Source organism: Cygnus atratus, chromosome 6 (genome assembly GCF_013377495.2).
Source record: "Cygnus atratus isolate AKBS03 ecotype Queensland, Australia chromosome 6, CAtr_DNAZoo_HiC_assembly, whole genome shotgun sequence".
Lineage (NCBI taxonomy): Eukaryota > Metazoa > Chordata > Aves > Anseriformes > Anatidae > Cygnus > Cygnus atratus.
Window position 1 is genome coordinate 30,103,510 of NC_066367.1, and position 25,687 is coordinate 30,129,196.

The 25,687-nt window shown below is 69.5% G+C and overlaps 1 protein-coding gene across 1 annotated transcript in view; it reads left to right on the plus strand.

Annotated features, from left to right (window-relative positions):
* The first annotated feature begins 3,474 nt into the window (after positions 1-3,474).
* Positions 3,475-25,687, plus strand: part of TNS1 (tensin 1) — a 40,008-nt gene continuing 17,795 nt past the window's right edge. Inside the window, 13 exon segments of the mRNA XM_050711668.1 lie at positions 3,475-3,507; positions 6,462-6,479; positions 6,481-6,577; positions 7,427-7,464; positions 20,214-20,252; positions 21,932-21,973; positions 23,722-23,771; positions 23,993-24,164; positions 24,357-24,407; positions 24,531-24,653; positions 24,864-24,928; positions 25,038-25,121; positions 25,234-25,346. Of these exon segments, the coding sequence (XP_050567625.1) occupies positions 3,475-3,507; positions 6,462-6,479; positions 6,481-6,577; positions 7,427-7,464; positions 20,214-20,252; positions 21,932-21,973; positions 23,722-23,771; positions 23,993-24,164; positions 24,357-24,407; positions 24,531-24,653; positions 24,864-24,928; positions 25,038-25,121; positions 25,234-25,346 (925 nt within the window).

A 25,687-nucleotide genomic window follows, 5' to 3' on the forward strand; every position in this document is an offset into this window, starting at 1 on the left:
GGAAGTGCGGTGCCGAGCGGGGCCTGCCCGTCCCCACCTCGGGGTGCCGGGATGTGGGATGCCCCCCCGGCACGGGGCAGTGCCCCCCCCCCCCCCCCCCGCCCAGTCCCCACCACCCCGCATCACCCTGCAGCGGGGCGGCCCTGTAACCACCGAGCCCTAAACTAGTGTGCTGGGGGGGGCGGGGGGGGGGGCCACGTGTGTGCACACGTGTGTGTGTGCTGTGCTCACACCCGTGTCCCCCTCCCCACAGCATCCCTGTCCCCTGGGGGTGCCACCCGGCAGCTGTGTCCCTGTGTCCCTGCCCCAGCTGAAGGAGGGGGTGCTGGGGGGGGGGGGGGCTCAGGGGGGGGGGTGGCCGCCTGCCCGCCCTTGGCGCGGGTGCAATTCAATTAGCGAGGCCTGGCCCGCGCTCAGCGCAGCCAATAACGCTAATGGCCCCGCACAGGCCTGGCGCTGCCTGGCCGGGGGGGCCGGGGGCCATCTGCTAATTAAATGGGGGTGGGGGACAGAGCAGCCAGCAGTGATGTCACCTCCCTGCTGCCGGGGGGGGGGGGGGGGAAGGCTGCGCCCTGCTTACCCCCCCAACCCTCTGCGCACCATGGGGCACGTGAGGGACACCCTTCTTCCCCATCCCACATGCCCCCCCCCCCCCACATTTGGGGGGCTTAGGGTACGCCGAGGGTCCCCCGCGATGAGGAGACCCCCCAGTGGGTTTGCAGCCCTGTGTGGGCTCAGGGAGGCTATGGGGGGGGCACCCATGGGGGGGGGGGGGGCACCCCTGAAGCATCCTCAGGCTCTGGGGAAGGGGGCTGGCTCAGCTGGGGGGGGGGGGGTCCTGGCAGGAACCCCCCCACTTGTGGCTTGGGGGTGCCAGAGGGAAACTGAGGCAGAGCTGGGGAGCATGGCGGCGGTGGGGGGGGGGGGCAAATCAAAGCCAGGCGTCCCGGCTCTCACACCCCTAAATGACAGGGGGCCGGGGGGGTGCTGCCAGGGTCCGGCACCCACCCCACAGCGGGACCTGGCGCGTGCAGGGGGGGCCGGCAGGGGCACGGGGGGGGGGGGGGGGTCCGACCCCTGGAGTGCAGGGGGAGAAGGAGGAGGAGGAGGAGGAGAAGGAGGAGGAGGAGGAGGAGGGGGGAGCGTGTTGGAGCTGGCTCCCACCCAAGCACTGCAGGACATGGGCGGGCACGGTGCTCCCTGCCTGCTGCCAGCGCGCAGGCGACGCTGGGGGACCGGGGGGGGGGGGGGGGGGACAGGGCCTGGTGGGACCGCAGCCCCCAGCCCAACACCGCACAGCCCCGTGCCCAACGCCGGGCACCAAGCGGGCACCTCCCGGACACCGGAGCCCGTTGCAGCCTGGGGGCACGGCTGGCTTTGGCTGGTCCCCCCCTCCCACGACGAGTGTCCCCCCCCCCACCCCCCAGGTGACCCCCGGGCAGGGGCGCCATGACCCGCCTGAGCTGGTGCTTTGCCACCTTGGTTCGCTGGGGGAAATCCCTGGTGTCCTGCCTCCTGCCCCTGCGCGCCTGCCGCCACAGGGAGGTAAGCGGGTGCCACGTGTGCCCTGGGCAGGGCTGGGGGCTGCTGGGGGGGGGGGGGCACGGAGCTGGGGCGGCTTCTGGGGGTGCACGGGGATGCGGGGTGGGGGGGCAGCCTGGCACTGATCCTGCTGGCTGCAGGCATCGAGGGGTTAAACCCTGCGTGTGTGTGCCAGGGGGTCCGGGCATGTCCTTTGTCCCTCCTTGTGTCCCCCCCCGCACGGCACTGTGACCCCCCCCCCCCCCACACTCTGTAACCCTGTGCCACGCAGTGCCTGGCTTGGGGAATCTGCTGGGGTCTGCTGCACCGTGCTTCACGCCAAGGGGTCAGCTGGGATCCCCGTGTCCTTACGGAGTGAGCGCCGAGGAAAAGAGGTGTCCCCGTGTCCTTACAGCACCCAGAACGGGGGGACCCCCATGTCCACTGCGGGGGGGGGGGGCCTTGTGCCTAGAAAGCCCCCCAGCACCGGAGATCCCCGTGCCCATAACGTGCCCGGTGTGCGCAGGATCCCTGTCCCCAAAAATCACCCAGCCTGGGGGATCCCTGTGCCCCACGCAAGCGGGATCCCCGTGCCAAAAGTTTGCCCTGCACGGGGCATCCCTGTCCCCATTGTCACCCAGGGCGGGGGGACGCCAGCCCCCAGCGTGGGGACCCATCCCGTCCCTCACGGGCCGTGTCCACACGGCCACCCGCGCGTGTGCGCAGTGACGGGGCGTCACGGGTGTCCTCTGTCCCCTGCCGCGTCCCCGCGTGGGGTGCGTGCCGGGGGTGGGCTCGCTGCGTGTGGGCGCCCACGGGTGTCACGTACGGGACGCGTGGCACGCCTGGTCCTGCGTGTGCCTGGTGTGTACACGGGGGGGGGGGCAATGCGTGTGCGCCGGGCAGTGTGGGGGCACTGCTGTTGGAAGCAGGCGTGGGTGGCACGTGGCTGTGCTGGGGGGGCTTGGGGACACGGTGGCTCTTGGGGGGGGGGTGACAGGACACGCAGAGGGCCCCTGCCAATGCTGGTCCCGCATGCATCTGGCTGGGGGGGGGGGGGGGGAGGGATGTGGCCGCACCGGTGGCACCCGTGGGGGGCTCCCTGTGCTCAGTGTGCCCCCCCCCGGGAAACGAGCCCCAAATCCCGCTGACGGCAGTGTCCCCGTGGCGTGACCCTTGTCCCTGCCCTTCTGCGGGTCCCGGGCCGCTCAGGGCAGCGAACGGGACGGGACGGGGTGATTTATGCCCCCCAACCCCCCCCCCCTTTCCAAGGGGGCTCTCGTTCCCGGCAATAACGGGGCTGACGAAGGAGGGCTGTAACGACGGCAGGGTGGGGGGCACGGGCGGGCGCTCCCCTGTCCCCGTCCCCGCCGTGTCCCCCTCCCTGACTCACACCCCCGTGAGCTGCAGGAGTCACCGCTCGCCTCCTCCCTCCGGGACGGGACCGGGGAGGAGGGGAGGCGGGGGGGAGGTGGGGGCGCCCAGCCAAGCCCCCCCCACTTCGGCCAGGGCACCCAAATCATCCCCCCCCCCCCCCCAGCACTGCCGAGCGCTTGCCCCCCCCTGCGAGGCCCCCAGCTCTGCGCGGCGTGGCCTTGGCACCGCGCTGGTCCCTCCCCGTCTCCCACCCTGGGACCACCCAGGGGACAAGCGGGGGGCCCCCCCGGCCACCTCCGCAGCCTTTTTTTTTTTGGGGGGGGGGGGGTCTCCCTGCGGGAGGCTGCCCCCCCCCCCCCATACATCCCCCAAGGGTGCCGGTGGGTGCTGCGAGGGGGCTGCCGAGGGAGCGCGCTGCCCCCTTTTCTTTGTCCCCCGGCTGGAAGGGGGGGGGGGGGAGCCGGGGGGGGCTCGGTCCCGGGCCGGGGGGGGCCGGGGGGGGGCCGGGGGCGGTCCGGGCGGGCGGAGCGAGCGGGGCCCGGCTGCGGGCGGTGCGGCGGGGCCGCCGGGGGCAGCATGACCGGGCTGTGCCTCTCCTGCCTGCTCTGGGTACGGCGCCGGGGGTACCGGGGAGGGGGGCGCACGGAGGTGGGGAGAGGGCGGGGGGGGGTTGAACCGGGAATGGCTGTGAAGGGTGTGGGGGGGGGGGGCCCGCGGTGGAGGGGTGGGAGAGGTTTGGGGGAAGTGGGATGGAGTGCTGCGCTGGCACCCGGGTGCCCCCCCGGAGCGCAACGGGGCGGTGGGGGTACCCGGGGGGGAGGGGGTACCCGGGGAGGGGTACCCGGGATGGGCCCAGGGGGAGCACCGGGGGCTGGGGGGGCACCGGACCGGGACGGCTGCAGCAGGGGGGGAGCGGGCGGAGGGGGCTGGGTAGGATGCGGGGGACACCGGGCTGGCCGGGGGGGCTGGGTGGGGGGGGTGTGGGGAGGGGGGGGTGATCCCCCATTACGCGCAGCCTGCCCCTGTGGTCGAGGCTCCGCTGCGCCGTGGCACTTGGAGGCGGGGGGGGGGGGGGGGGGTACTGGTCAAACTGGGCGGATCTGGTGTGTGCTGGGGGCTTGGGGCTCTGCGCCCCCCCCTATCCGCGCCAGCTGGGCTGCAGGGCGCAGCGGGGTGCGAGGCGCTCGGGGTGCCCGAGGCTCCGGGACGGCACCCCTATAATGCCCCCCGCCCGCCTCGGCTTTGCGGCCCCAGCCGAAGGGGATGGAGAAGGCGGGTGTCCCGCTTCCCCGGGGGGGCCATTTCCCCCTGCTCCCCCCCCCCCCCCCCCCCCCCCCCCGCGGCTCTCTGCAGTGCTGGGCAGTGAACCCAGGCGTCCCGGCGCTTGATTCCTCTGGCACCTCTCCCCGGGGCCTCATCCAGCCCAGGACACCTGGGTCCCCTTCCAGCCTCCTTGGGTCCCTCTGCTGGGGGGCCTGCGGCCAGCGCTGCCTGTGTCCCCCCCCGCCATCCGCTGGATTTGGGTGTCCCAGGGTGACAAGGTGACAGCCCCAGAGGGGCTCAGCCCCCCCCCCCCCCCCGTGTGTCCCCCCCAGCCCCAGGAGCAGAGCTGGTGCCCGGATCCCGCCAGCACGGAGCTGGGATCCCATTGTTTCCCGGGACGGGGGGCACCTCCCCAGCGCGGGGACGGCGCTGGCACTGTGACAAGCGCAGGGGGGCTCCGTGGGGTGGGAGCAAGGGGGGGGGGCTGCGCTTTCCCTAATGAGGATAATTGCCGTTAACGAAGCAGACCCAAGCTCCTGTGTGGGGCAAGGCTGGCGGGGCGGGGGGGGCGCGCGTGTGGGAGACGGGCTGGCATCCCCGGGCATCCCTGGGAGCGGGGGGCAAGGCCTCTTCCCGGGGCACCCTGCAGTGGGGAGGCTACTTTGCATATGCAAATGAGCTCATGGCATCGTTAGGCCCCGCTGTCACCCAGCAACTGCGGTGTGGGAGCCCCTGGGGGGGGGGGGGGGGGCTGCAGTGGGAGCACGGACCCGGGGGGTTTGGGCACCGCCGGGGGATGTTTTGCCTGGATGGCTGCTGAGATGCCCCGTGCACACGCGTGTGCACGCGCCCGTGTGTGTCCCTGCTCCCTTGTAGGGTGGCCCAGGGGCTGCTTAGGGCTGGTGGGTGGCCCTGTGGGTGAGTGTGCCCATGGACGATGAGCTTGCACACGTGTGCACAGGCCCGTGTGTGCCCACGGCACGGCCACATTTGCACACACACACGTGCAAAGCTCACAAGCGTGCGCCCGGCCCTTTTTCCTCTGCGACCACAGGACCTGGGGCCCCCACCCCGCATCCCCGTGCACGCACCGGGGAAGCTGAGGCAGGAAGGGCCGGGATGGGGGGGGGGGCAGCACAGATGCTTTGGGTGCCCTGTGCAGCGCGGCGAGGCGTGCTAGCCCCGGGGGGAGCAGGGCGAGGGGAGGGGGGGGGGCTGCCGGGCCTCAGCTTAATCCCATTAGTCCTGGCATGAAAAGGCAGATTTGTGGGCTCTCGCGTCTTCATCTGGCGGCGGGTGGGTGGGCACGGCTGGTGCGCTGCCAGGGGGACCCCCCCGCCTCCTAACAGCCGGGGGGGGGGGGGGTCGGGGTGGGCACTGGCTGCCCGTGGCCGTGCCAGCATCCCCGTGCCCTGCTGTCCCCGTGCCCTGCTGTCCCCGTGCACCCTTGTGCCTGCACTCACGGCTCCTGGGGGCTGTGGCGGGCAGCGTGGCCGTGGGGGCGCCCCCCCCGAAATGAGCCGTGCCCCCCGTGTCCCGCCCCCAGCGCACGCCACCCAGGCGGTGGCACACGCGGCACCGCCTTGCAGCAGGGCGGTGTCTGCGTTCGGACCCCGGGTGGGTGTGTTTGCACACGTAGTGCGTACTCACACACGGGCTCGTGTTTGTATGTGTGCATTCACGTGTGCTCGCGTGCACGCAGAGCCGCACCGCCTTGCCTATGCATTCAGATGTGCTCACACACCCCGGCGTGCAGGCATGCACACGCGTGTTTGGCACGCACGAGCTCCCCAAACCACAGCCACGCCGCCATGCGTGCACACGTGCGGGCAGACGCGTGCACACACCGACATGCAGGCAAACAAATGCACACTTGTGCACACCCCCCCCGTGTACATGCACACACACACACGCGTGTGCGTGCGTTGTGCACGCCCACGGGTGTTCACACACTGTGCGCGTGCACGTATTCAGGTGTGCGCTTGCACGGTGCGTGCACACGCGTGTCCGTGCGCACCCCCATGCACGCACACCCCCGTGTGCACTCACACGCGTGTGCTCAGCCCCGGTGCACGCCGCCAGGGGGCGGCAGAGACTATTTATAGGGCCCGCGGCCCCGGGGGGGTGTCGCAGCCCCCCCGGCACCGGTGGGGCCCGGGGAAGGCACGAGGGGGGGGGTGCCCTGGGGGGGTCGGGCTGCAGCCGGGCGCTGCCTGGAGGGGAGCTGAGGCAGGGCAAGGGACCGGGGGTCTCCGTGCCGCCCCCCCCCGCCCCGCTGACGTGTCCCCGTGTCCCCCCAGCCCCAGGACCTGGAGGCCCCCCCCGGCGCACGCCTTCAAGATGACGAGCTTCAAGAAGGTGAAGGCGTGCGGGATCTGCCGGCAGGCCATCACGCGCCAGGGCAGCACCTGCCGAGGTGAGCGGGGAGGCGTTTTGCACGCGTGCATGTGGCCGAGCGTGCAACCAGCGGGCGATGCGCTCCGGTTGCGCGTGCAATATCATCCCACGCGCGTGTGCACGGGCATGCAGGTCTGCGCGCGCGTGCGGACGCTCGCACCCCCGCTGCCTGCTCCCCCCTCGCTTTGCTCGTGCCCGCTGTCCCCCGGCGAGGCCGGGGCGCCCGGTGGGACACGCGGTGACGTGTCCCCTCGCACGTGTGCGGTGACGCCGAGCCCCGTGCGAGGGGCGGCGGGAGGAAGCGCTCCCGGCCGCGGGAACAATGCGGCTTCCTGTGTTCCCTGCGCCGCAGGAAATGATCCCGGGGGGGACGGGGTCTGCGGGGGGGGGGGGGGGTGGGGGGCGTGCGGCCGGGACCACGCTGCGCGGGGGACCCTCGCGTCCCCTCGGGGTGGCACGCTGGGGTGCACCTGGCTCTGCCGCGGTGGGGCTGACCCACCGGTGGGTTGGCGTCCTGCACGGAGACCCGCAGTGCGTCTGCACAGCTGCGCGGGCGTGCACGCGTGTGCGTGTGCAAGAGCTCACAAGCAGAGTTTGCACCACACGCTCTCCATCCGTGCCGCTTACCTCCGGGCACCGGGGTGCGCACAGGCACACGCGCCCCCGGCACGTTGTCACCACGGGGCTTGTGTCACACGCGTGGGGCGCATGTGTGCAGGGTTCGTGCATCTCTGTGGGTGCACCCGCAGTCTCGGGGGGCTGGTGCGGTCTGTGCCCCCTCGTGGGTGCGACCCTGTCCTGCCCTGCATGTGGGGTCACCGCGGGCTGCCCCCACGTGTCCCCTCTAACGCCCTCTCCCCTCCCGCAGGCTGCAAGCTCTCCTGCCACACCAAGTGCCAAGCCAAGGTAAGGCTGGCCCCCTTTTGTCCGGGGGGGGGGATCTAGGGGCTTGAGCCGGGTTCTGGGATCCATGCCGGCCACCCCACTAGGTGGGCACCCGGATTGCTGCCTGGTCACGGCGGCACCGCTGTCACCAGTGCCAAAGCGGCAGCGTGCCACCCCGCTGCCCGTGCCTGCCCTGACATCGGGGCTGGGTTTTGGGCTGCGCATTCCCGAGCCCCCGGGGAGGGACGGCTGCCAGCCGGCTCCGGGGCTGGCATCTCTGGCGGGAAGAGGCTGGCGCGCCCCGGGCGGGCAGCGTGGGCTGGGACGTGCCCGTGCCCGTGCCCGTGCCCGGCCGGGCAGGGAGGGAGAGGATCGGCTCCGGAGCCCCGAGGCGGCCGTGCCGGGAGCTGCTCGTGCCAGGGGCCGGGCACGCGTGGCGCTTCGCAGCGTGCCGCAGCGTGGGTGGCACCAGAGCAGCCCTGGCACCGTGCTGGGGGCGCCGGGGGCTGCAGGGGAGCCTTTGGGATGTGGCCGGCACCCGCCGGGCCCTGAGAGGGCAGGGCAGAGGTGGCTGGGAGGCTCGACAGGGCTGTGCCACCCTGGGGACCCTGTGACATCCTGGGGACCCTGCGTCACCCCAGGGACCCTCTGCCAAACGCCCTGGGGCTGAGCTGGGGAAGGCGGCTTGCCCTGGTGATGGGGTGCCATGGGGATAGGGTACGGGGATGCCTACAATACGGCACGCGGTGGTGGGGAGCATCTGCCAGCGTTTGCAGGCAGGAGGAAGCGTCTGGTGGGGATTCTCTGGTGTCTGATATGGGGTTGTGCACCGGCAGGGCGTTGCACCCGGGGTGCTGGCTCCGTGCGTGAGGGAAGCCCGCGGCCGGCTGCAGTTGGTTAGCCTCCGTCACCCTTCCCACGCTCGTCAGGGGCTGGAGCCCCCCCCCGCGGGGGTGCTGCTGGGATGGGGGGTGCGTGTGTGGGGCCGGGGCCAGGGGCCTTCTCCGCAGCTCCGCTGGGCCAGCGCCCAGGGAGGGGCTCCTCTGGCCAGGCAAGCAGCCAGCTGACTCACGCCAGCTTGTTATTGTAGGGTCTCCAGGGAGGGAGCGCGTGGGGAGGGGGCTTAGCTCAGGGAGAAAACGGCCTCTTGTCCACCTGAAGCCCCTCGTGTTTAACCCCTGCACCCCCAGGATGCTCGGGGATTGGGGAAACCTGCTCCCCCCTCCGAGGTGCTTGGTGCTGCTCACCCCATAGCTTCCTCCTGCTGCCCTGGGGATGCTGCTGGGCTCGTGACCCCCCCCCCCCCCCCCCCCAGCTGCTCCTGGCCCCGCAGCCTGCCCTGCGCCACGCTGCCTTCGTGGCCCCTCCCTGTGGTTTCCCCAGGGGACCTGCCCCGAGCCCTCCCGCTGCCCCCTGCCAGCACCGCTGGCTGCCTCCTGGCCCTGCTTGGGGAAAAACCCCAGCTAAAAAACCCCAAACTGACGGGCTACGGTGGGAAGGGGGATGCGGACGTGCCGGTGGCACCGAGGTGGACGTGGGGGCAGCGGTGCCAGGCGAGGCTGGCGGGGTGCCCGCAGCCCGTGGGCGGCACTGGGGGGGCCGGGGCAGACGCACAGACATCATCTGGGAAGCACGAAGCCGTTCCCATGCCCATGTAAGGCCCTTCTCGCGCCCAGCCCCTCCGCTCGGGGATTTTTCCTTGCTTAGCAAACCTTCCCCCCTCGGTCTGAGGGGGACGGACGGACGGACACTGGCGTGCGTTCGAGCCCCCCAGCCTTCCTCCTCCACCCCTCCCTGCGCCAGGGTCCTCTGCCCAAAGTGGGGGGGGCCGCAGCTTCCTTTGAAAAGTGGGGAAACCGAGTCACAGAGCCCAGCCCGGGTGGTGACCGGGCACGTGTGAGCCCCCGGGGTGCGTGGGTAGGTCCCGTCCTCACCCCCGGCTGTGGTGCAGAGGTGGGGGCCCCATCCCATGTGTCCCATCCAGCCAGGATGGTGCTGCTGGGGGGCGACCCCAAGATGCTGGGTGCAGGGGGGGCCACGCGTGCTCCCGGATTGCAGCCCCGGGGGACGTGCTGGCTCTGACAGGGGCTGGGTTTTGCCGTGATGCTGCCTGGGGGGGCTGAGAAAAGGCAGCGGTGGCGGGCTGCGGGGGGCGGTGGGCAGCACGCCTGTCCCGGTGGCAGAAGCCGGCCCACTGGTGCCAGTTTTGCTGGGGGACTGGGAGAGCTGCTGCCAAATCGGCCTTTGCGGGGGGCTCTGCGGGGTGAGCAAGGCTGTGCTCTGGGTCCTGGTGGAAGTGGGGGCCGGGCGGGGGGCTCGGTGAAGAGGGGAAACTGAGGCATGTGGCACGGGACGGAGGCATTGGCGGCCGCCTCGTTCCTCTTGGGGCCGGATCCTTCCCCGCTGGCCCCGCTCCAGGCCCGGCTTGTTTTCCAAAGTGCCCCCCACGATGGGGTGGAGGTGGGGGGGGGGGGGGAGGTTTGTCCATCATTAAACCGGGCGCTGGAGCGGGGCCAGGGCCGGGCAGCGAGGCGCGTCCTGGCCAAAGCAATCGCTCCCGGCGCCCGCGGCAACCTCCTGTGCCCTCGCACGGGGACGGGGTCCTCGGCTGCGGGAGGGGGGACGCGGCGGGGACCCATCGGGGCGATGGGTGCCGTGGGGGGGCACGGCCGGACCCTGTGGCTGTGCCAGGCAGGGGGGACACGGGGAGGGGACAGCCGTGTCCCTGCTGCGGCACACGGCTGTCCTGCTGTCCTTCCCCCAGCCCCGTGCCTCGCTGCCTGCTGGCCGCGCGGCGCAGGGGAGGACGTGAGCTGGGCGTCCCGTCCCCATCGTCCCCGATGCCCCCCGTTAAAAGCCACCCTGCCTCCGGGACAGATAATTAGCAACACCCATGGTCTCCACAACAGAGCATGGGGGAGGAATGCGGCAGGAATGTGTCCTTGGCCCTGGCACGGGGCCCAGCTGGGGTGCGGGACGGGGGGCTGCGGGGGGCCCGCCCTGCCCAGCCGCTGTGCCAGCTTGCGTTGACGCAGCGGGTCCTGGAGGGGGGTTCGGGTTGTGTTGTTTTTTTCTTTTTTTTCTTTTCTTTTTTTTTTTTCCTCTTTCCTTTTTCCCCTTCTTTACGTCACCGCCAAAATATTCAGCCTCTGTCTCAGCTCTGGGGGGGGGGGGGGGGTCGGCTGTGCTGCTCGGAGGAGCTGGGGCCCATCCTGCACCCTCCGGGTGCTGAGACCGCCCGCGCTCACTGCACGGGGGAGCACGGGGAGGCTCCCCCCCCCCCGAGGGCTGGTCCCCACGTCCCCCTTCTTCTGCCAGCACTTGGGGTGGGGATGCTCCTCCCGGCTGGGTGCGCTCCGGGATGGCTGTTTTGGGATGCGGAGGAGCTGGTTCAGGTGGGGGTCTGTCACCAGGCCCAGGTTTCCCTGGGGGTGCTGGGGGGGCTCCGCGAGGCCACCGGAGACACTGGGCCGACTGCTGGACCCGTCCCCCCGTCCCGTGTTGGCTCCGGGATGTTTTCGGTGGCTGGCGGGGGACTGAGTTCAGACACTTTAAGGACTTCAGTGGCTGTGTCCTGTGAAGGGGACACGTCACCTCCCCAAGGGACAGCTCCATCGCCTCCCTGGGGACAGCTCCTGCAGGCAGGGGACAGGGACGAGCTGTCAGCGCCCTCCGCTCACCCCCTCGGATGCTGATCCTTTCCCATCTGGCCCCGGCTCTTCCCTCACTGGGGTTTCCCAGGGCCTGGGAGCTGCCCCAGGGCCGTGTCCCAGGAAGCTGAGATTTGTGCCGGATCCAAGCCGGGGTCCGTGCCCTGCTCCTGGGCTGGGGGCATTCGTTGCTCCCCTGCCCCATCTCTCTGCTGGAAAACCCCCAGCACCCCGAGCCCTGCTCGGATGCTGCTGCCAGTGCGTGGGAGATGCTCGGCGGAGACCCGGCTGCCTCTCCCTGCTCCCTTCCCACAGCTCCCAGGGGAAAACTGAGGCACGGGGGTGCCGAGCACGGGTCGGGTTGGGCAGGATGTGCCGGGATGGGACCGAACTCGCCGCGGGGATCCACCTTCTGCGGGCTGGTGGAAATCCCTCCAGTGACACCCGTCCCGTGCTGCCTGGCCGGGAGGCCACGCAGCCTCTCCGTGCCTCAGTTTCCTCACGTGCCGGGGGCTCGCTCCCTGCTTTGCAGGAGCACCGGGTGCAGGCGCCAGCAGCGGCTGTGCCGGGCTGAGGAGGACCAGCCCCGGCGTGGCGCAGGGGATGCGATCAGCGGGATGCTCGGGTCGGTCGTCCCGGGCGGTGCTGGCAGGCGTGAAAAGTTGTGGCTCGCTCCTGCCCCACGCTGCTGGCCCCGGGGGAGACGGCAGAGGGCGAGCCCCTCGCCGCCATCCCACCCCATCCCACCCCATCCCACCCCATCCCATCCCCTGGCTCCAGGCAGAGCCAGCGCTGGAGTTTTTTGGCTGGGCCCGCAGCGCGAGGACGGAAGTGCAAACAGGAACGGGGAGGTGTTGGGCGAGAAAATGTCAACAGTGCCGGGCCCGGCGGCTGGCTCGCGGCCCCCCCAGCCTGTTTGCCTTTCTGTGGGCCAGTACGAGGCGGGCTCGCCCCCGGCCCCGCTGCGGCTGGGGCTTCCCCGCACCACGGCCCCTCCGCGCTCGGGTGTCCTGGCACTGACCACTTGCTCGCACGGCCGCTGCCAGTGCCCGTGGGCAGGGCTGGGGCTGAGGGGGACGTCGGGTGTGCTCCGGTTTTGGGACAGGCCAGGAGGGGCTGGCAGGGCTCCGTTGTGCCACGGGACAGCGCCGCCAGCCAGGGCTTGCCCATCCTTTTGGCTTTTCAGTGGAGGGAGGGTGGCAAAGCTTCGCTCCCCCCAGCTCCAGCACCAGCGGGGTACCCAAGAGCCATTTTTCGGGCACCTCATCGTACGCAGGGTGGGGGACCGAGCTGTCCCCTGCCGGGGGGGGAGCAAACAGAAAGGCCCCAAGCCGGGCCCCATGCCCGTGCCCCTGCCACCCCCCCCCGCCAAGGGCACGGGACGCCACCGGCGTCACGCGGGGCGATAAGGCCCCGACCCCGCCGCCCGCCCGGGGCCCCTTGGCACAGGGGCGTGCGAGGCACTGGGCTGGGCTGCCCTGAGGGGGCGAAATTTGGATTTGGGGTTCGGGGCGGGGGGGGGGTGTGTGTGTGTCCCCCTCGCCAGCGCCCCTCACCCCGGACCCGGCTCCCGGTTGCCTTAAGGGCGTTTTGGGGGGGGCGAGGGGGAGCGGGGCTGGGCGTGTGCGCGTCCGACTTGGAGCGCGCCGGAGAGAGGGAAGAGGAGAAGAAAGAGAGGGAGAAGGGAGAGGAGGGAGGGGAGCGGTGGAAAAAGCCACCCGGGACCCCCCCCTCCTCCCCCAAGGCCGGGGCCAGCGCCCCAGGGCCCCCCAGCAGCCGGCGGCCTTGGGGGTACGGAGGGGCGAGGAGGGGGGGCTGGCGGGACCCCCCCCCCCGGCTCCCCTCCATCGCCGGGGTCCTGCCTGCGGGGAGCGAAACCCTTCGGCTCTCCCCCCCCTTTCCCCTCCCCTCCCTCCTCCCTCCCTCCTTCCTTCCTTCCTTCTCCGGGCTTGTCCCGGGGAGGGAGGGGGGCTCTGCCTGCAGTCCGCCTTCACGCCTGCCCGCCCGGGCGACGCTGGGCTCCCGCCTGCCCCTGGCCCCCCCCTCCCCGGCAGCCCCCCCGGCCGCCCCCCGCACCCCCCGGCCAGGTGAGGCTGCGCTGGGGCCGTCCCTCTCGGATGTAGGCAGGCGAGACCCCGGATGGATTTCGGGGAGCGTCATGAACCAGGTACAGCCGGGTGCCGTGGCACGGGGGTCCTTGCCCCCCTCCCCCCCCCCCTCACCACCCCCAAAACCCCATTAGGGGGACAAACGCTGCGCGGGGTGGCATCTCCTCAGGGCTTTGGGGGGGGGGGGCACGCGTGACACCCGTGTGGTGAGGGTGCTGCGTGGCTGGGGGACCCCATCCTGCGCCCCCCCACACACCCGGTTTGGGGACGCTGCTGTGGGTCGGTTCCCGGAGGGGGTCCCGCAGGGGGTGGGGGGCTCGGAGGGGGCAACGCGGTGCTTGCGGGGAGCAGCGTCAGGGGAGGGGGCCAGGGAGGGCGTGCTGTGCTGGGAGCGGGGTGGGGGGGGGGGGGGGTCCATCCCGGGCACTCTTGCCCCCTCTCCACGGACGTGTCCCCACGCAGGCAGTGTGCGCCTGGCAGCCGTGTCCCCTTGCCGGGAGGGGGGACACGGGGTGGGCTGCGTGTGTGCTGGGACAGCCCGGCAGCGCAGGGGTTAATCCCCCTCCCCGTGCTCCTGCGGGACCGTCAATGGTTAAACCCCGGGTTAATGAGTGGTGAGGGGCCTGGGGGGGGGACCCCACAGCGGCCTCCCGCCCCCCCCTCCCGACGCCGCCCGGGCACGCAGAGGGTTAATTCACCAGGGCAGGTCCCGGCGCAGATGTTTTTGGGCTGTGTTTCCTGGGAGAGGAAACGGCCGAGCGAGGCATCAGCCGTTTTGTTTTTAAGGGGAAAACAACAAAAAAGAGAACTGCGCAGCCCCGCGCCGAGCCAAGGCGAGGGGCAGCGGGGCCGGGGTCCGTCCCCGGGTGTCCCCGGGTGTGGCGGTGGGGACAGAGCTGGCAGGGGGGCGGCAGTGGCTGCATCCCCCCGGCTCCTCCTGGAGGGTGCTGGGGTGGCCTCAGGCTTGGTGACGCATTTTGGGGTGCCGGGGGACCTGAGCACGCGCCCCGTGTCCCTGCAGGCGCGGTGACATGGGGAGGGCTGCGCTGTCCCCACGCTGCCCGCTGGGGCACGGCGCTGCCGGTGGCCCCCTGCTTGCCCCACGCCTCCCTGGTCACCGCCACCCCGCCTGGAGCCCGTGGCCACCCCCGTGGTGGCAACCCCTGGGGGACGCGAGCCCCCAGCCTCCGCTTTGGAGCCCAGCCTCCCTAAGGCAGCCTCTCCGCTGGCCCCCGTGCCAGGAAGGGCAGGGCCGGCGGTGACGCTTCGTGGGGCTGCTGGCCCTCCTGCCCCGCTCCTCGGAGCTGCGCTCGCCCGTGTCACACGCTTTTGGGGTCCCGAGCCTCACCTGGGGCCTCCCCCCAAACGCCGAGGGCTGGTGGCTCTGTTGCACCCCGGCTTGTTCGGGGGAGCAGAGCCGGAGGGTTCGCCTGGTGCCACCCTCCCGCTGGCTTTGCCATGCCCCGTGGCGAGCCTCGTGCGCCCTGTCCCCGTGGCACCGCAAAACGGTGGCAGCTGTGTCCCCTCAGCCCCGTGCCACCCCTGCAGGAGCAGGGCAGAGCCCCCCAGGTGGCGCAGGAGGGGACGGTTTTGGCACGGATCGCAGCCCCACGGGGGACCGGCGGGCGTCCCCCGCTGGCCAGTCCCATGCGGGGATCCACTCAGTGACCAACTCCTGTGCCGGGATCCCTGCTCTGGGCCAATCCCGTGTGAGTATCGGTGATCCGACCAATGCCACGGGGGGATCCACGTGCTGACCAGTGAGGATCCACCCGCCGACCAATCCCCACGAGAATCCACTCGCCGGCCAATCCCTGCGAGGATCCACCTGCCGACCAATCCCCACGAGAATCCACTCGTTGGCCAATCCCGCGCCAGGAGCCCCGCGCAGACCAATCCCAGCGAAGCCCCCTCCGTCCCAGTCGATCCCCGGGGCCGGTTGGGGTCCCTGGGGGGGGGACGAGGGCCCTGGGGTCCCCCTGCCCTGGGGGCTGGAGCCGGTGCGGGGCTGGGGACAGCGGGGTCCCTGCACGGGGGCACGGTGACCCCACTCCTGTCCGGGGTCCCCGTGCCGGGGCAGGTGGCACCCGGGTGATGGGTGTCCCTCGGGTGGCAGCACCCACGGGTGGCAGCGCCCACGGGTGGCGGCCAGGCTGGGAGAGCGGCCACGGGATGGTCGCTGGGGACGCAGCCAGGCAGGCGCTGGCCTGGCGGGCCGGACGGTGCCGAAACGTTGCCTTTTTAGGTGCTGGAGCACAGCACGTCCCTGCCCGTGGCCGGCCCCGTGCCGAGGCCCAGCGCCCGCAGGAGGAGGCAGAGCAGGGCCGGCCCCGCTCCGGGGCACGCCAAGGTGCCTCTGCTGCGCTGCTGACCCCAAAGAGCCCTTTTCATCCCAAGGCAGGGCCAAGGACACAGCTTCTCCCCCTTCCCCCAGTCCGGGCCGCTGCAACCCCTCGGCCAATTGCTCAAACCCCTTCGGAGCCAGGAGCTGCCCTTATTTGGGTTAAACCAGCTATTTTGGTTCAATCAAAACCAGCCGGAGTTGGAGGCCCCGCAACTTTCCCGCACATCCCCTTCCCGGCTCCGCCCCCCCACCCCCACCAGTGACATGCCACCGGGAGCCCCTGGGGCTGCCACCCTCCCTGACCCTATTGCCACCTTCCTGGTGGGGACACCGGGGCAGGGTCCGTCCCGGCTGGGCTCAGCGCCGTGGGGCGGCTGCGAGGCGTCCCAGCAGCTCTCCGCTGCCTTCCCTTACATGGTCCCCTCGGGTTTGCTGCCCTGAGCCACCACGCTGCCAGGGGACGAGGACTTGTTGCCACGAGGGTGTTTACGGGGACAGCGCTCGGAGGTGTTTGTTGGAAATAGCAGGGGGGGGTGGGAGGGGAGGGATCCTGCGCCGCCGGCGTGGTGCTGGGCAGGGAGACGCGTGCAGGGCGCACGTCCCCGCCGTGAGCTTAACCAGGCGCCCGCGCGTCATCGGGGCGGCTGGCGGGCCCCGGCTGCAGCGGGGCGGCTGGGGATGTCCCCGGGCTGTGCCGCGGTGCCACGGCTCTTGGAGCACTGCGGGTGGTGTTGGAAGTCACTGCTGTCCCCAGGGGAAGGGCGCTGCTGGGGTCATGGGGGTTTGGGGTGGCTGTGGTGGGGTGCTTGGGGACGGCGTCCCCTTGCCTTCGCCCTGCGCTGTGGTCAGTGCTCACGCTTCCCCTTTGCCTGGGCGTGGGGTGAATCCTTTCTGTTTCCGATCCCACCTTGCAGCTCCTCTTGGGTTTTAGTGGCCTGAAACGAGGAGGCGTGCAAGGGAGAAACAGGACCAGGGCGTGCGGGTGCTGCAAGGGATTCACCCCGCAGCGAGCCTCCGGGCTGGGGATCGGAGGAGAGCACTTCCCTCCCTGGGTACCGCCAGCATCTCTTGTGCAACGCGGCCGCGGGGACATGGTGACGCCCAGCCCGTGGCCTCTGCCCTGCTCTGGGAGCGCCTGACATGGGCGCTGCCGTGCCTCGGGGCCGGGCACGTGGCGGGGCCGTGGCACTGGGAAGGGGATGCTCGGAGGAAAGCCTGGGAGCAGCGGGACCTCTGCGCTCCAGTGTCCGCCCAGCTCCTGACTCACCCCCAGCTGCCGGCCAAACCGCTCCCGGGGCTGCCGGCACGTCTTGCCCGCAGCCAGCGGCTTTGCAGGACCCGGCTGAGGGGCAGAAACCCGAAAAGCAGCTGAGCACATTGCCGTGCTGGGGTGCTGACCCCCCCGTTCCTCAGGATCCCCCTGCAAGCGGTTGGGTGCAGGCGCCCCGAGCCTGGCACAACGGGGTGCCCGCAGCGCACCGCGCCCGGGCAGGGTGGGGCTGGGCCGAGGGGGGAGCGTGGCTGGAAACATGCCGTCCTCCCGCGGGGGACTTGTTGCATAAACAGGAGATTAGCTGCGGCGGTGAGAAACGCACGGTGTGAAATTTGGGGTGGGAGCAGGGAGCGTGGCGGGGACCGGGCAGGTGACCGGAGGGGTGCTGAGCCCCGGGTCGGTCCCCTTCAGGGGTGGCGGTGCCACCGCTCTCAGCCTTGTGTTTAGGGGAGGTGATGCACAGCTGGGACGTGGGGTGACACAAAGCTCAGGTGACTGTCCTAGAGAGACAGAGGTCCCCTGCGGGGTGACACGGCACTGGATGCAAGGGGGGAGCCTGGGTGACGTGGGCTGGGCGGCTCCTCTCCACGCATTCTCCGGTGCCACCCCAGCGGTGTCCCGTGGGACAGTGAGTGAGCCACTGAGTCACCGTCCTCTTTGGTAACTGCACTTCCCACCCTCTGCCCAGCTCTTGTGGCTCCACGGGAGGGGACCGTCCTCCCCGTGGCCCCGGGCTCTGCTCTGCGTGTCTCCAACGTGCCAGGGAGCGCACCGGGGTGCGCTGGCTCCCACCGCTGCTCCTGGCACTGCAAGGGTCAGCACCGGCCCGGATATCAGACGGCTCGGGCTTGTTTATCAGAGCTCCTGGGGAAGGGAAAAACAAAAACCGCCACCCAAAGGAAGGGATATGCGTCAGCGATGGGCCTGTGTAACCCACCGGCAGCTGGGCGGGCTGTGCCGCGGGCCGAGGGCCAGTGTTTGCCCGGCCCCGTGAGCGGTGGCGCAGCATCCTCGCTTCCCGCAGCCCGGCCCGGGGGGACCCCCAGAGTCACCGCTGGTGTTTGCTGCGTGCCCGTGCCAGGCAGGGCAGAGCGCTGGGTGTCCCAAAGGCGTGAAGTTTCTGCAGATGTTGTGACAGCAGGCGGCTGGATGCAGGGGGAGCCCGTTGGCACTCCCCAAGTGCAGGATGTGCTCTGCGCCCAACCCTTTACGAGACATCAGGGAGCCCACACGGGCCGTGTTGGAAGCTTGGGCTGGGCTGGTTTTGCTGCCCGGCCTTCACCTTAGAGGAGAGGCCGGGTCTCACGGCGGGGACCTTTAGGAAGGGCTGCGACCTGGGGGGGCGCAGGGCTGGGGTGGGCGGCCGCCCCGCTGCTCCTCGTTCCTCGCATTCCTGGGCAGGGCTGTCGGGCGGAGGGGTCGCGGCGGCAGGAGCCGGGCGGCAGGAATGCAAACACCGGCGGGGGGAGAAGAAAGGCGGCTGTGTATGCTGCGGCCGGGCAAACCTGGCCGGGGGGCACGCGAGACCCCCCTACCTTTCTCCCCGAGCCCCAGCAGCAGGGGACGTGGGGGTCCCTGGGGATGGCGGTGGCCCCATCACCTGCATGGTCCCCAGCGTCTCCCTTTGTCTCCCCGACACAGGGACAGGACAGACAGCGAGGGGCAGGGGGGTGAGGGGACGGGAGCAGGGCTCGCTGTTGCCAAGCCCGGCTGAAAGCTCAGCCCCTTGCTCGCAGCCCCGCTGCCACCAGTTCGGGTGCCTTGGGGACAGGAGGGATGCTTCTGTGCGGCTGGGTCGGGAGCTCGGCTTCTGAAGGAAGGACTGTGCTGCCCGGCTCGGAGTCTGCTCTCTTCTCCTTGAACCCAAGAGCTCGTTTTAGCCAAGCTGGAGAGGGGCAGAAACTTAAAATGTGTTAGGCTCCTGCCGTCCTCCTAAAACTGCCTTTCTGGGATGAGAGAGAGACAGGCGGTGTTGGTGCCTCCTGTGAATGGGAGGAGAGGTGCCGGCTGAGCACAACCCCATATTAGTCATCAGAGAATCCACCAGGGCAGGGAAGTACGACCACGGACACCCCCTGAAGCTTCTGCAGCTGAAGGAGCATCTGGAGCCTGAAAGCTTGGTGCGGAAACCAGAGGGCGGGTGGGCATGCGCCCTACCTGTCCTCAGTGCCCTTGTGTCCCGTGGCGGGGGGAGCGGAGAGGCTTCCCCCATTCCCCCCATCATCTGCCTCGGGAACTGGGGCTCTGGGGGGGCCGGGGTGTGGGGGAACCTGTGTGAGCATCCTTTGGGGGGGGGGGGTGTGGGGCGCAGCGTGGGGCGCAGCGCAGCCCCGTGCCGGCCCCGTCCACGGCGGCTCGCTGCCGGAGAACATTCCAGGGAGGCTGGCGCGGGGCCAGCGCCGCGGGGCAGGGAAAGGGGCCTTTTATGGAAGCGTTTCTGCATTAGAATAAAATCATAATAATAATGCGCAGGGGAAGGGAGGAGGAGGAGGAGGAGGAGGAGGAGGAGGAGGAACCCCTGAACAAAACACGAAGGCGGGACGGGAACGGTCCGGCGGCTGGAGAGGGAGGGGGCACCATTAGGATCTGGCTGCTCAGAGTGGGGTTTTGCCCAAAACCTGCTTTTTGCAGCCCGTGGCAAGGGAGGAAGAGTGGGGTGCAGGGGGTCCCCATGCCATGGTGCTTGGGGACCGGTCCCTGCGTGGTGTTGGACGTCAGAGCTCATCACCTCGATGCATCAGTGCCTGGGACGGGGCAGGGTGTGGCTTAGTGGGGTCACTGCTCCCGGGGACACATGTGGGGAGTAGAGGGGACGAGGTGCCCCGAGTCACAGCCTCTCGCCACCACCAGCATCCCCAGGCCTCCACGGGGCTGCAGCGGCTGCTCGCGGTGCTCCCGGCCCCAACAAACAAGGCGCTGCCTCTCCCAGCGCGGCGTGCTGCTGCTTCCCAGCGCGCTGGGGCGCACGCAAAACCCAAGGTTAATTGTCAGTAATTGCCGCTGGTAATTAAGGTAACAATAGCTGGGCTGTTCATCTGGCGTCTGCAGAAGCGCTCACGAGGCCGGGCTGGGTTTTGTTCCAGGAGCTTGGAGCTGCTGCCATCAGCCCCGCCGTGCCCACCTGGGGCTGGGGCTGCCCGTGCCTGGCCGAGGACGCGTGGCGCGGCCACCGGCACAGGGCGTGGGGTGTCCCCAAGTCCGCCCCTGTCACACGGGAGCCCAGCCGTGACCTCGGGACAGTGCCTGTCCTCCTGCCTGGGGTGGCAGGGCCATGGGCTTGGTGTCCCCATCGCTCCCTGTTGGGTGCTGGCTCTGCCCGGCGGATGCTGTGCCCTGTCCCCTTCCCGTGCCGGGTGCTGCGGGGATTAATTCGTGCCCTCTCTGTTCCCTTGCAGGCTGCCACCCCGTGCTCCCCCGCTGTCAACTATGAGCTGGTAAGTGTCCCCCGCCCCGCTTGGAGCCGTCCCCGGACCCCCGGAGCTGGGGCTTTTAGGGGAGAGGGGCTGGCACAGGTCCTGAGGAGGACAGGCGGGTGGGACGTGACTGGCCTGGGCTCTGGTGTCCCCTGGAGCCGGGGGCCTCCCCTCCCAGCTTGGAGCCGGGGCGGTTTCTTGCACGCCCGGAGATGGCTCTAGCAGATGTGCCTTTGGCTGCGGGCGCCCAAGGCCGCACGTTAGCGTCCCTTGCTATTGTCACCCCCCTTCTTTTGTCCCTCCTGGGGCTGTTTATGAGCAGACGGATGTGCACAGAGCTGGACGGAGGCTCTGGGGCATCTGGGGTGACATGAACCCTTCCCACCCCAACAGCCAGTCCCCTCAGCATGGGGGGAGCAGGGGCTGCAGCCATGCTTCTTGACATGCTGTGCCGGGCACGGCAGGGCTTTGGGCAGCCTGGCATGGTGCCGGGTGCCTGTGCCCCCCAGGGGCCCCAACCGGGCACCCCGTGGCACAGAGGATGCTCAGCATAGTCCCCTGCCAGCTCACAAGGGCAGCACGTGAGCTGGGCCCCGCCGTGGTTATCTGCCCCGGGTTTAGTCTCCGCCTGCACCGCCTCGGGCACTTATCGTTGGCAAAAACGTGTTGGCTTCGAGCTGGGACCGTTACTGCGGCTTCGGGAGGAAATCGAAATGGGTTTGCCCCACTGCCAGGGCTGGAAGTGGCAGGGCTGCCCCCTGCTCAGCGGGGAGGCACAGCCCAGTCCTGGGGTCTGCTTTGTGCCACTGGTCCCAGGACCGAGACCCCCGTGAGCTGCCCAGCTGGGTCCTGTTGCTGTGCCACCCCAAGCCCCCCAAACAGCGGTCCCCAGGCAGCGGGATCTGTCCCCTGCCCCTATACTTGGGGTCTGGACACTCCCCTCCCCTGGCCCCAGCCCCTTTTCAAAGCTCCAGAGGCTGCAGGAGACATCTCACCAAACCTGCCCCTTCCTGAGCATCCCCTGCCGGGGACCCTCCCTCTCCTCCCACAGCACCACATTTATCGCAGGGAGCTGTGCAGAGGGGTGGCCCGTGGCCAGGCAGAGTGCGGGGCTCGTGCCGTTGTTTTCTCCGTCGCATCGTGGCCCTACAACGCCCAGCGCCTGCTTTGGGGGGGCACGGCTGAGGCTGGGGGCTGCTTGTCTTGTTGCAAATCACCGCAGTGCTCCCGGCCCCCCCGCGGGTTGTGGGGTGAGGAGGGATGTGGGAAGCATCCCTTTTGGGGGGTCTGGCCCTGGGGGATGCAGAAGGGGTGTTGGGGTGTGGGTGCCACAGCGGGGCTGGGTGCTCTCCATCCGTGACTGCAGTCCCGTGGGGGACAAGCCGCTGCAAGGCAGGGGGGCAGCATCCTCGAACCCCATCAGGGCTCTGCGTCGCCCCAGTGCCACGCTTGGGTTTCGAGGGATTCCCGGCTTTTAGGAAGAACGGACACGTTCTTCCCACGGGGCCGCGGGCAGGGAAGGAAACAGCACTGTGGAGCGCTTCCTAGGAAGGGCCAGAAATAGCCAGGGGGAACTTCTGACCCCGGCCTCCACTCTATATGTGTGTGTGCATGCGTCTCTCACCCTCTCTCTCCCATTCTCTCCCTCTCTTTGTCTCCTTTCCCTCGTTCCCCCCCTCCTCCTGCCTGTCTGCCCGCAGCCGTCCCCAGGGGAGAGCATCACCCAGCAGGCGGACACCCCGGTAAGTGCCCTGTGCCGGAGGAGGCTGGCCTCCTCCTCGAGACATTGCTGGGGATCTCTCGTGCCTGTCCTCTCGCCGCAAACCATCCCGCTGCCAGAACCCCTCAACCTGCTCCCGAGGCCCCCCCAATGCTGCTGGGACCCCCCAGCCCGGGGCCGTGCCGAAGGTTAAGGGATGTGCCCGGGGCGAGCGGCGGAGGCGGTGGCAGAGCCCAGTGGAGAGGCCCTGGAGAGGAGGCCGGGGCTTTTGCCGCAAAGCCGGCTTTCCTGTCCAAGAGCTGGGGATACGTTATTTAATCTGTGGACATGAAATTGCTAAGACAGTGTAGACAAACGCCCTGCCAAAGTCAACGCAGACGGCTTCCCCCTGCTCGCCTGCCTCCGCGCGCACTGGGGCTGGGATGGAGCGGGCCCCGGTGGGGACGGAGGACGGCGGTTGCCATGAGGAAGAGGAGATGAAAGCCTTCCTCACCTGGGAGGCTGCTGTCCCATCCCTGTGGTGGTTCGGGTCATGTCTCCAGCCCTTGATGAACAGGAGAGAGAGAACCCACGGCTGGGAAAGTCCAGTGGGGAGCCAGGAGCCCTCTTTGCCGGCTTTGCTTCTCCTGGGGAGTTTCCAGGTCTTTCTGCCTCCTTTCTTGTGGCTCATGTCCCCCTGCCAGTGGCTGGAGCCAGGTGGGACCTGTGGGTTTTGGATGGTGCCAAGAGCCTGGGGACATGCAGAGGTGACAGAAGGGGGAGGCAGCTTTGGATGGGGACCCCAGGTCCCTGCTCCTGAGGGTCTCCGCGGCACCAATTGCACCCAGCCCCACCAGCAGGGCTCAGTAACACGGGCACCCACAGGGGCTCGGGCAGGGATGCTGAGCCCCCAGGCAGCTCATCGAGGAGGCCGTTGGCCATCCCAGGCCTCCCACAGAGCTCCACCGGGCACTGTGACCTTGACGGGACCGGCTGGGGACGCAGGAGCCACAGCGGGAGGCGATGTTTGGTTGCACGCCGCCAAACCTGCCCCGGGCTGGGTCGTGCCCCGGGACCCCACAGGGTGGGTGAAGGCTGTGCTGCCGTGTCCCGAGCTGGAGCTGCAGCCCCCCGGAGGGTGGTGGCACATCCTGAAGCTCTGCATCCACCAATGGATGGGGTTCGGGTCCTTCCCAGGACTCGGGAGGTGCTGCCCATGTGAGATGAGCCTTTAAAGGACTCCTGCTTGTTAGCGGGAGATACTAAAACTAATGAGGTGTGAGCGTGTTTTCCCTTAGCGGTTTTTTTTGGAAACTCTGCTTTGTTTTTCGGCTGAGGTCATGAAGTCGCCCAACAAACCGGCTGCAGATGAAATTCTTGAGGCCGGAGAACATGCATAAATAGAAGTTTCCTGCTCTGAGAGCTCAAACATTTCCTCCCGGCGTTCGGCGTGGTGGAGCCGGGGCCAAAGCAAACGGCGGTGCCTGGCCACGCGAGCCTCCTGCGGGCTGCAAGCCTGCCCCGTCCCCTGCTGTCACCTGGTGCCATCGCACTGTCCCCATCGTGCCTGCTGACCCTGCTCTTTGCTGTGTCCGTGGCAGGGATGGCAGCGCGATGGGGTGCTTGGTGCCACCGGGATGCCCCCAGGATGGGACTTGGTGACAGCGGTACCTTTGGGCATTGCAGGGCACTGTGCTGGGGATGGATGCATCAGCCTTAGCATTGCACCTGGGGACGTTCGGCCACTCCAGAGCCACGGCAATAACTCGCTTTTCCTCTCTGGTTCTTTAGGACACCACGAAATCCCCCAGGAGCGGGCAGTCACGCCGCAAAACATCCAGGTAGAGTCCACGTGCACCTCGTGGACCACATGGGGATGGGGACCTGCGGTGGCGGGGACACAACGACACCTGGGAGCAGGGAAAAACCCACGGGAAGCCCGACCCCTGCGTCCCCACCTGTCCCAGCCCATGCCCCTTAACCCAAGTGGCCGTGCCGGGTGGGGAGTGTCACCGTGTCCCCTCGGTGCCACGTCCTGACGGCGGTCCCCTCCCTCGCCCAGGAGCATGAGCGTGACGGCGGCGATGGAGAGCAGCTGCGAGCTGGACCTGGTGTACATCACGGAGCGCATCATCGCCGTCTCCTACCCCAGCGCAGCCGAGGAGCAGAACTTCCGCAGCAACCTCCGCGAGGTGGCCCACATGCTGAAGTCCAAGCACGGGGACAACTACGTGGTGAGGGGCCCTGCCCGCCTGGGCCTGAGGTTCTGCAGGGGATAGGGTGCTGCATCCTCGCCTCTGGCTGGTCTCGACCCCGGTGTGCTGAGCCGGAGAGGGAGACTCTTTGCACTGAGGTGGATGTTTTTTTGTGGGAGGGTTACTGGGGAGGAAGGTGTTCCCTCACTCTGTCTTTCCTCTTCCCTGTAGCTTTTCAATCTATCCGAGCGGAGACATGACATCAGCAAGCTTCACCCCAAGGTGGGTCATGCCTGCGGGGAGCAGGGGGCTTTGGGGGCTGGGGCAGGGGGGGAGGGGGCAGAGGGGGCACAGCTCGGCGTGGTTGTGACCCCCGGCTGTGTCCCCCCCCCATTCCTCTCCCAGGTGCTGGATTTCGGGTGGCCCGACCTGCACACCCCGGCGCTGGAGAAGATCTGCAGCATTTGCAAAGCCATGGACACATGGCTCAACGCGGCGGGTCACAACGTGGTGGTGCTGCACAACAAGGTGGGCTGGAGCCCGTCCCCAAAGCGGGGAGGGACATGGCGGGGGGGGGGGGGCTGCAGGGCTGGGGCTGAGCACGCCAAGGGTTGCAGGGAGCCTGTGGTTTGTGGCTTGGTGTGCGGGGGCCAGCATGGTTGTGTGTGTTTATGTGGGATGGAGTGTGGGTGCTGATGGGTGTCGCCACCCCCATGACGTCCCTTTTTGCTGTCACAGGGGAACCGTGGCCGGCTGGGGGTGGTGGTGGCAGCCTACATGCACTACAGCAACATCTCAGCCAGGTGAGAGCGGTACCTGGCCCTGGGGCAACCCTGACCCACTGCCCCCAGGCGGGGACAGTGCCAGTGTCACCGCCTCCCTTTTCCCCTCACCTACGCCTCGTCCCCACAGCGCCGACCAGGCTCTGGACAGGTTTGCCATGAAGCGCTTCTACGAGGACAAGGTGGTGCCGGTGGGACAGCCCTCCCAGAGGAGGTGGGTCCTGGCGTGTGGTCACAGCCCGGGTTTTGCCCCGTGGTTGTGGCAGGGGGGCCGAGGGCCCTGCCTCGCTGCGGCACAGCCCCCGACCTGCCCGTTCCCCCTGCAGGTACATCCACTACTTCAGCGGGCTGCTGTCTGGCAGCATCAAGATGAACAACAAGCCCCTCTTCCTCCACCACGTCATCATGCACGGCATCCCCAACTTCGAGTCCAAAGGCGGTACGTGCCCCTAGCTCCCCCCAGCCCGGCCCCGTGCAGCCCCCTTGTTCTCCAGGGGCGACGTTTCCCACAATTTCCCAGGCCTTTTGAACCCTTTCCCTCTCCGGTTTTACCTTCTCCCATTTAGCAATGGGGTTTGGGCGGGAGATGCAGAGCCACCAGGGCTCTGGGAGGGGATGCCTTGCTTGGGGAGCATCCAGCTCCAGCCTCCAGCCCCGCACCGGTCCTGCAGCACCCAACCGGGCTCCGGGGGCTCCCACCTTTCCCAGCCCCATCCAGCCCCGAGCATCCCTTTCTGCCCACCCCACCGCAGCCCCAGATGTTGCCCGCGGCTGGCGGCC